At 42.7% G+C, this 10,156-nt stretch overlaps 1 protein-coding gene across 1 annotated transcript; it reads left to right on the forward strand.

The window, feature by feature from the left end:
- The first annotated feature begins 502 nt into the window (after positions 1-502).
- LOC106514080 (uncharacterized) lies at positions 503-8,063 on the forward strand. Its single transcript, XM_014003178.1, has 6 exons — positions 503-970; positions 2,927-3,043; positions 3,133-4,307; positions 5,454-6,275; positions 6,696-6,818; positions 6,904-8,063. The coding sequence occupies exons 2-6, from the start codon at positions 2,941-2,943 to the stop codon at positions 7,585-7,587; spliced, it is 2,907 nt and encodes a 968-aa protein (XP_013858632.1). The 5' UTR covers positions 503-970; positions 2,927-2,940; the 3' UTR covers positions 7,588-8,063.
- The last annotated feature ends 2,093 nt before the right edge of the window (positions 8,064-10,156 follow it).

Here is a 10,156-nt window from a genome sequence, read left to right on the forward strand (position 1 = left end):
AGTTTGATTAGTCATATCATTAAATTTATATCTGGGGTGAGTCAAATTATGTGCAATTTTATAAACCCTAACTGTGATATATATTTCAGTAAAAGAAGAGTTTATATTTGTTACAGTAACAAATAAAGTTTCTGAAGTGAACACAGTTTTATGGTCATTTCTAAAACAATGAAATGTCTAATAAATTTCTATTATGCAAGTTTGTTGTATAACAATTTTTTAGATTGTTAGCTGCCATTGTCATTTAAATAATAATGAACTGTTGTAACAACATAAAAACCATATTTATGTGACCATAATAATAAAATATTTTGTATGTAATGTCCTGCTTTAATTTTTACTATAAATGTGTTTATTTTGTATTTTGTGTCTTTTATAAATTGTAACAATATGTTAATAAATACCATTTTAAAATGGAATTAAGACAAGAAGTATAAGTACATTAATAATTTATTATTGGTTGATTCGTTTATCTCAAACATGGTAGGAAAAAAGGTAAAAATAGAACTTCTAAAGTAAAAAATATATATTTTATGCATTTATTGTACATACATTGTATGTTACCGATTGAGTAGTTCAAAATAGAAACAGGAAAAAATACAATAAAAAAACGAAATAGTACAATCATGTCGTGAATGCTCTTGGTTTGCTCTTATCTTTGCTTCCTGTKGTTGTTGGTTGAGCGGCTGAGCTGAACGTGTGGCGCCACTTCCGTCGCCCCCTCGTGGCGAGTAACGAAGCTACGATGTAGCGCTCCCGCTGCATGCCACGGACATGTAGTTGAACTCCTTGAACTCTCTGAATCACACAAGAAACAAAACCTGAACAAAACACCAGAAACATAAATATGTTTGGGTAATATTTATTAAAAAATAAAAGATAATTTACAAAAGCATCAATATTTAATTTTAAAGCGAACGGATTGTTACCTGTTTTACGTCGGAACGGATAGCTTGGAGCCTTGCAGACGGTGAGTCCAGCCTCCCCGCGTTGCGCTGCATTAAGTTTGCCTGCAAATATTAGTTCACTTATCCTGAAAGGAGAGTGGTGTTTTGAACAAACGTGGAATGTGAAAGAGCTTTAAACTACGTGTTTTGTAGTTTGGGACATGGTAATTAACAACTGACCAGCGTGACTTGAGCTTAATGTGGACGTTTGGACGCGTGGTTAGCGGTGATGCTAACAGGTTGTCTTTGACGAGCGGCTCAGATGTATTCAGAGCTACAGATAGTTTATTTAATCTAAACGTGCACCTGCTGCTATTTATTTTTATGATAACTTTATAAGAAAAACAAGTTTGAGGAGGCATTAACCCTCTGGTGCATGAATTATGAAAGCCCCATGGACTCAAAAATTTGATATTCATTATTACTGACTTCATCAAATCTTCAATATATGAAAATTCTGTAATTTTCAAAAATGTATCTTAAATGCATAGTAAATATTTACCACGTGTACACTGTTTTATGGATATTATGCATCTTCAAGTATATCTGCGACTCRAATCAAGTAAATGTCTCACCTGGTTGTAAATCAGTGCATTTTTTTTCTTATGTAGAGTATGGTCTTTGGCACTGGTCTTACTGGAGCAAATCAGTTTTTCCTGAATTGGAAAAACCAGTTAGTGTGTAGCGGTACATTGTAGTTCCCTTACTCGCCACGAGGGGGCGACAGAATGTGATCATAATGTTTACAGACATGATGAAAGGCCATCAAAACTAGGCCAGTGGTGCACCTCTGACCTTGAGCCCTCAAAATCTGTCAGCTTTTCTTTTCCTGCTACATTTGCTTTCGACAAACTGTAACTAAATTGCACAAGATTACCTATTTTTAAAAGAATACTCAGCAAAATATTGCAAAATTGCATGAATTTATGGCAAAAAACAGTAAGAGAGTTGAACACATGTACACATTCATTTCAGTGTGTCCAAAAAAAAAATAAAAAAAAAAGACAAATGAGATGTTTCTGTTTATCATCAATTTTTTTTCAACTCTAGAGTTCCTGTGGAATTGATGAGTGGATGTACCTGTGGTAGTCAACAGGTGTCTGTTAGTCGGCCATCTTGGATTCAGAGAAACCTCTGCAGTTACARCAACTGACCACTGAATGGAGTGGAGCAGTAGAGAGCACCCCAGCAGCTGATCTGCTTTAAAAGGCTGAGCACTGCACTGACCAGCAGAGGGTTAAAAACATACTAAAAACTGAAACAGTTCTGAGAATAATATTAGATTGTTTTTTGTTTGTTTTTTATTCAGAAAGATACAACTAGCTTCACAAGATTCACCAAAAGAGCCAGGATAGTGTCTATTTAAAGCACGCGTCAAACTCAAGGCCTGCGGGCCGAATCGGGCCCTTGTTAATGTTTTATCCGGCCCCAAAGGTAATATCTTAAATGTAGGTGTGGTAAAATTTATTTATATAGCACTTTTCAGCAGCAAGGCATACAAAGTGCTTTGCACGATTTCAGAAATGATAAAGCAAATAAAAAAATAAAATACTTTTATTGTTTCTCTTTTTGTCTCTATACTTAGGTCAGTCTTCTCTCGACTATTCTTTTCTAAATTTAAAGTCAAATAATTGGATTTTTTTGTGAAGTTTTTTCAAAYCAATTTGCTGGATTGTGATAAAATGTACCTCTAGGAAATATTAAATTAAATACCGTAGTTGTGAGTAGTAAGGCCTGAGAAAAACTGTAAATGCCGTAAAAGATGTGTATTTCTTTATTTTATAGGGTATGTTCTAAACATTAAATAAAATATACTTGGGAAAAAATGTATTTCTATAGGAATAATTAATTCAATAACATTTAAAAACTTTATTTTTCAACAAATAACCTTGGCTTGGACCAAGTTTGACCCCCCTGATTTAAATGGTCTTGACTGTAAAGCATCCCTAACACTGTCTGCTTCTTTTCCTCGTCTCTAGGAGTGGATGGAGAAATGTGGTGCTACCAAAAGCCGGGCTTTGAAGCCTTCCTCMTCACCGAGCTGCAGAGACAACAGCAGCGCAGCCAGTTCTGTGACACTTTGCTCAAAGCTGGAGGTACGAACTCAACAACCCGTTCATGGTCACTCTCATGATGCTACGTATCACTTTTAAAGACTTTATCTTGTTATTTATACCTACCGCAGGTGTTTCGGTGCCGGCACACAGTTGCATTCTGTCAGCGATCAGTCCCCACATCTCCTCGGCTCTGTCCACCTCACCGGCACCCACTGCAGGACAGAGCCGTCACGTGGAGTTCCCGACCCTGGGGGGCTGCACCCTGCTGCACATCATCAGACTCCTTTACTCTGGGGAGATGGCCGGAGTGGGGGAAAGCGAGAAGCAGCAAGCCATCTGTGCTGCAGCCAAGCTGGGGATCGGCGGACTGGTGGAGGTGACAAAAAGTCAAGCTGGAGGAGGAAGAGGAGGAGCAGAAGGAGGAGGAGGAGGGGTAACAGGGGCCCAGTTTGCAGAGGTCGGAGTCCAAACGGAGGGGGACGACTGTGGACGCAGCAGGTGGAGGAGAGAGGTGAAAGACGGGAGCACCTATCTGTGGAAGGAGACGCCGTCAGATGGTGGGAAAGACATGTGGACCCAAACAGAGGAAATGCAGGTGAACCTGCCCCCCCCTGCCCCCCCGCCTGCCTCCTTTGAGACCATCGATCTGGACATCTTCCAGAGTCTAGGACAGGTCCCCATCTTCGTCTTCCCTCCAGATGAAAACCAAGCGGTCTGTGTTCAGGAAGCGGCGCCCCCTCCCCTCCCTCACTGCTCCAGACAGGCGGAGCCCTGGAGCGGCTGGGCGGACCCCCAAGGAGCAGGCAACCACGAGGTGTGGGAGGCCGAACAGATCGAGCAGTTTGAAGGCAACATCGCCGGATACATCAACAACTACTTCCTGGACCAGATGAAGGCGGAGGGCGCCCCGGGGAGGAGGCGGGCAGGGAGGAGGCGGGCAGGGAGGAGGCCGCGAGGGGCCCGGGGGCCCAGGACAGGTCAGCAGAGGGCCGGGAGGCCCCGAGGGAGGACTGCAGGGAGGGGCCGCAGAGGGATCACTCAGCGGGTGGACGTGCAGGAGGTGGGAGTGGGGAGGCTGCAGATGCAGTTTCTGAACAGGTGGGGGACGAGGACTCCCAGGACAGGTCAGGGGGGCGGAGCCGTCGGCAGGAGGCTGCTCCTGAAGGAGAGGGAGGTCCCACCGGCTGCCAGGAGGGCCCCGAGCAGGAGAGGGCGTGGTAAAGGGACGGAGGTCAGCCAGAGCCGGGATACGGTGCTGGGAGGAAACACTGAGCAGGAAAACACTCCAACACAGCTCCACCAGGTGAGTTTAGTAAATTTACAGGATACAAAAGCACAGAACAAAACAAGTTCATGCGACAAATATGACGTTAGGAAATACATTTAGTTAAAAAGCTTGTCTTAATACCAGTGTCTTAAAGGGGACTTGTCAAATACATTTTGTTGTGAACTTGGATTCTCTAGGAGTGCAGAAAAGTTGGATTTGTTGCTGCTTTTTTGGTGATATTTTTCAACCTGTTCCGTTTATTTTTTATGATGTTTTCTGAACTGTTACGTCACAGTATTTGAGCCTGAACTGCCAAACTACAATTTCATCATCTTCACTGTCCTCTGGCTCTGGGTCAGACTCTGGCTCCAACATGTCAGGCTGGATGGACAAGTCTTCTGTTGTTCACATCTTTGAATTGATGTGAAAATAAAATGTTCCTGCGCAGCTATATAGTCGTAAACTCCTCAGTCAAGCTAGAGTGGACCGGTCTGGAAGCTGGAGGTGGGCGGGGTGTGAAGCGTCTTGTTTGGATTTAAAGAGACAGCCTCAAAACGAGTTGATCTGAGACGGGGCGTGGCTTGTGGAGTTACAATAAGGAGGAATTCAGACCAAATCATTGCAGTTCCACTTTATTTAGACCCCAGCTGAATCATTTAAAAGCATATTTCTCCTTTAAACCTTGTTTTAGGAACCGTTTAGAAGATTTTGTCCATAACAGAATCAACATTTCTATAATATATTGAAGAGCCTGTTTGTTAAGAGCTCTAAAAGTCAAGACTGTAATTTTGAAATCAGGTCAAAATTTGACACAGTCAGTGTAAAGAGGATAAGACTGGTGTAATGTCTGTGAAAGCTTCACCGCAGCGTTCTGCACCAGCTGTAAACCAGTGATGGCAGACATGTTAAAACAAATAAAGAGTTATAATAATCTAAAGGAGAAGAGAAATAAACATAAATAATCATCTCCACGTCTGATTTAGTTAACACAGACCTCAATTTAGAGATATTTCTCAACTGATAAAAACATTCTAATCAAACGTCATGAACGGTTATGGCTGCATTTCAGACCAGTGATTATAAACTTGTTCAGGTTCTCCACTATCTCGTGATATGTTATAAAAAAGATCCTTCCATCTGCTTTTTGTTTGTCATAATTGTTGTGTTTCTCTCTGATCACAGGCCAGTCTTGCTGGAAGCAGAGATCGACGTTTGGGAGCGAAGTCAACTCCAGTTCCTGCGCCGTCGAAGCAGCTCCACAGCCGCCCCGCTTTATCTGGCTCCTGTTCGTCTCTGTCTGATCTGCTGCGTTCCCCCGCCGCCTCCTGCATCTCCACAGTGTCGTCCGACCTCCCGACCGTCCGCCTCCCGCCTCCCGAGCCCCAGCCTGAGCACATCGACCGCCTTCTGGAGGAAGCCATTAAGAACCTGCATATTTTGGGGCAGAGCGACATAGACGGAGCTCCACATTCTGAGAGCGGCAGCGAATCTTCTGGCAGCACCCCGAACAAACCGCAGGGGTCCGAGGTCCCCGTCCTGCAGCAGCAGTTTGAAGGAGAGGACAGTGAGATTCTGGAGAACTTACTCCAGCAGGTCGACAGCTGTAACGCCAGAGAGAACGAGACGGGTGACGGGAGTTCCTCGGAGGCCGGCCGGCTGCACACGAGCCCGAGSAAATCCCAACGAGCCGAGACTCCGGCGGAAACCCCTCACGTCCTTCAGCCACGGTGCAAAAAGGCACCGGGACCAACCAGTCCCCTGGAGACCTCTGAGCCTCAGGGTGAAGGCTCAGAGGCGACGGACCGTGCTGCTTCCCCGGAACACGCYGGGAAATCTCAGAACGCCCGAACCAAGCGACCCAAGAGGAAAAAACTGGACTACCTGTTCTCGTTGGAGAAGAAGAAGACGAAGAAGTCCATGTGTTCAGGTGACAGAAAGGTCACCAGAGAGGCCGAACCAGAGAGGAACGGTTTGCAGCCGGAACAAAACTGTCTGCAAGAAAAGGTAGCTAACATTTCATCTCTGCTACAGTTTAGCATCTTTTCAGCTTTTTAACAGGTACGAAAAAAAGTGAGGATCCAAGTTCTCTCCACACACTAACATATGTTTCCTTACCATTGTACAAGGAGGGCAGCCCGGCCCCCTAACAGAACCAAATGTCCCACCTATCAACTCCCCCCAACAATAAAGTCGAGACTGCATCGCTGTTTGACTTTTTGAAACCTTTGATTTCAAGAMAAAATATTTATTAATACAGGATTTCAACAAAAGTGTAGTCTTTCTTTGGTAAATCTTTTGAAACTAYAGATGTTGTGCTCGTTCTGCGACAAACAACCTCACATTTAAACTTGCCAAGAAAAGTTCAGTGTGGATGAAACTAAATGATGACAGCAACGGCTGTGTTTTTGTGTGCATTTATTTTAGACAACCAAGACTCGTGAGTCAGCTGTGAAATCCTCTCAAAAAGGCACCTCTGGAAACAATCATCAAAACTGGAAAAGAGACAGCTACCCAATCAGGAGCAGATTTAGAGAGGAGCGTATCCTGGTGAGTTATGAACCCTACGTGTCTGAAAATATGAAGTATTTTAAAACAGGCTGTCACTTCTCTTATTKCCTTATCTACCTTTCAGGACACTACAGCCTATCTCGAGGCCCCGCTCCCAGCAGGAMGATCAGAAGGTCGCCGGTGCGGCAGGCCCAGGACCAACGGACAACTTGTCAGCTCGTCTAACGGCGAGAGCGCAGCGGCGCGGCCTCATCCACAGCCTGCAGATTCCTGCTGCGCAGACGGCCAATCAGAGGCAAACCAAGACAGAAACGAAGAAGGTCTGAGGGTGCGGCCGCTGGCGGAGGCAGAGGGACCTACAGGAAGTGGACAAAAGAGATGCAACGAGGACCCGAGCGAGGAGGCCGCTGCAACGAAGAGGATTTSCTTCGATCGAAGAGGAACACCCAAATCCAGCACAGACCAGGAGGATGGAACGGTTTCCCAGACCGTCGGTTTGAGAAGCTGTTTTCAAGGAGCAAAACAAGTCGATGAARAAATCACGGAGGAAAGTTTCACGGGAGAAGAGGAGGAGGACGGCGATGTGGAAGAGAACAACCGCCTGTTGGGTTTAAAGAAAYGGACCAACCCAGAGCAGGATGGAGACTGTGACGAAGACTTGGATGAGGATGTCGACGTGATCGGTGGTTGGAGTCCGGCCCCCGATCTGGTGAGACCTGTCCAGGTTGTCCCCCTGGTGGAAGAGGAAGAGGAAGAGGAAGAGGAAGAGGAAGTAAGTGATTTGGAGGTTGATGTAGTTGGAGAATGATAGAGCTTCCTTGCTGCTGTGAAGAAACTCAAAAACACCAAACTGAGGCGCGCTCTCAGCAGATCAGTTTAACTTCACCTTCAGTTTTTGGCAATAATTTTCTGTTTGGATTGCTCTGATGTTGTCAGAAAAGATTATTCAAATTTGATTTATTTTAATCATTTTACAAAGTTTATATTTCTGTTGGCATACAGTCTGTGTTCGGCAGTGTTTGTTTTAACTGTAAACCACGTTAACRTTAAACAGAGTTTTAATGCCAAAAACAAAACGCTAAATAAAAGTTCAGGTTTTGTAGTATTCAGAATAATTAGGAGTGTTTTATTAGTTGTACATATAACTGTGACTCTATTGGTCCTAAAAATAATTGATGTTTTATTTCGACTTCTGTTCTGCTACAGTTTGTAAATGYTTTAGGAAGCTTTGTTTTAATTGTTAGTTTGGTACTGTTGTTTTCACATTAAACCAACTATTCTTTAGTCATGACTCGTCTTCTGTTTTAATTATCCCCCAACACTGAAAGACAAACGATTGCARGTAAACTTGTCTGTTAGTAAAATCTCTCAAAAACCATGAAACAGATTTTAATGAAAGTCTGAGAAAGTAATCATTAGATGCACCAGCTTTGGAGCCAATCCAACTGAGCAAAAAATGCTAACTCATCAGTTTTAAAAACTTTAAGCTAAAATCAGAAGTGGTACTATTAACGTACAGGTATGCTGACTGTAACTGTATGTGCTGTACTGACTGTAGGGGTGTGTGTACTATATATATATTTTTTTTCTTTTGTTAAATGGGGCAGACATAAGATTTTTTTTCTTTCTGCTCCTTTTCATTTAATGAGTTTGTTGTGTTGAAATTTTTGTTTTTAATTAAATGAAATAAAAAAATAAATAAAAAATAACATTTCCACATTGAATTGTCAAGGTTTGACTGCTATGACCTCATCATTTCTGAGGTTTAATGGACTTTTGGAGCTTTATATCATGTTATAATGTCCTTCCCTCATCAAAAATTAAATTCAAATCTGAAATAATTTATTGATCTCAGAGGGAAATTAGATATTGTAACTCATTTAACTAAAAACTTATTGTAGATGCTGATGGCTGTGGGCAGGGAAGCTCTTCTGTAGCGGTCTGTATTACAGCGAAGTTGAAGAAGCCTCCGACTGAAGACACTTTGTCTTTCTATGACAGTCTGATGAAGAGGATGGTCAGGGTTGTCCACAATGTTCTTGATTTTATGTAAAATCCTTCTTTGCACCATCATCTCCAGAGATTCCACAGTCGTCCCCAGAACAGAACCAGCCTTCTTTATCAGGTTGTTTAGCCTTTTTAGGTCCCTGGCTCTGATGCTGCTGCCCCAACAGATGACGGCAGAAGAGATGACGCTCTCAACAACAGACTTGTAGAAGATCTGCAGCATCTTGCTGCAGACATTGAAGGATCTCAGCTTCCTTAAGAAGTACAGTCTGCTCTGTCCTTTCTTGTAGACTGCTTCACTGTTGAGTCCCAGTCTGTTGCCCGGATGAACACTGAGGTATTTATATTCCTCACCCACCTCCACTTCTCCCATGATGGAAACAGGGTTTGAGCTAACCCTGTTTCTCCTGAAATCTACAGTCATCTCCTTTGTTTTGTTCACATTTAAGATGAGAACATACCCCGAGTGTTGCTTTGACTCAGTCRTGYGTGTTTGTGAAATCCTCGAGTCTCCTGTGGAACTACATGTCCGTTGAGCTTGTCATAACTACTACTCAGTTCAATTCTTTTTAGATTAAAAAATGCTCTCGTTGAGGAAATGCATTGTTGAAAGCCAAGGAGACCAACCTCTTTTTAGGATTCCTAAGGATGACCCAGTTTGTCAAAAAAATGGTTGGACTTGGATGAAAAAAAATGTTATATTTGTGCGAGGCACTGTACTGATGACAGCTTTCTAAACAATTTGATCATTAACTAAGATTGCCACTAAAAGATGATGTAATCCCAAAACTCCCAAGTACGCACCAAGCGTCTGTACTTGCTCCGGTTCTTCAGAAAACGTACTTTTCAGGTCCGACGTGGGATCGTTCGAGTAAGGCTCAACTGCATCCTGAGTTGCCATTTTCCAAAATCCATACTATATAATGTTGCGATTTTTTAACAAAAACAAAACAATGCGCCTACAAAAGGCTGTAAACCACATGAAGAATTGTGAAGACGTGCTGAAGTGGGAGTGTCTGAAATGGTAGGAGGTCCTTAAAGAGACCGAGGCTAATTTCAAAGTGTTTAAAACCAGCTATGAAGCAAAGTCAATGTTATTTTTGATTTACAACATTTTCATAACAACTGAAGGTAAGTTATYTTAATGTGGTGTAGAGTTTAACTATGGAAAACAGACAGCACCCCCCACTTAAAACTTTGTCAGGATAAACAGTGGATGATTCTTTCAGGAAAAGCTTTTAATGTTTTTTTTTTTCATTTATTAATCTCACTGCTGATGTGTTCAGGTTACTACCTCCAATCTATACTGTCTAATTTTACCGCATAAATGTTGGAATAATTGCTGATATTTAGTAAAAAAAAAAAAAAAA

The sequence above is a fragment of the Austrofundulus limnaeus genome, unplaced genomic scaffold (genome assembly GCF_001266775.1).
Source record: "Austrofundulus limnaeus strain Quisiro unplaced genomic scaffold, Austrofundulus_limnaeus-1.0 Scaffold1, whole genome shotgun sequence".
NCBI lineage: Eukaryota > Metazoa > Chordata > Actinopteri > Cyprinodontiformes > Rivulidae > Austrofundulus > Austrofundulus limnaeus.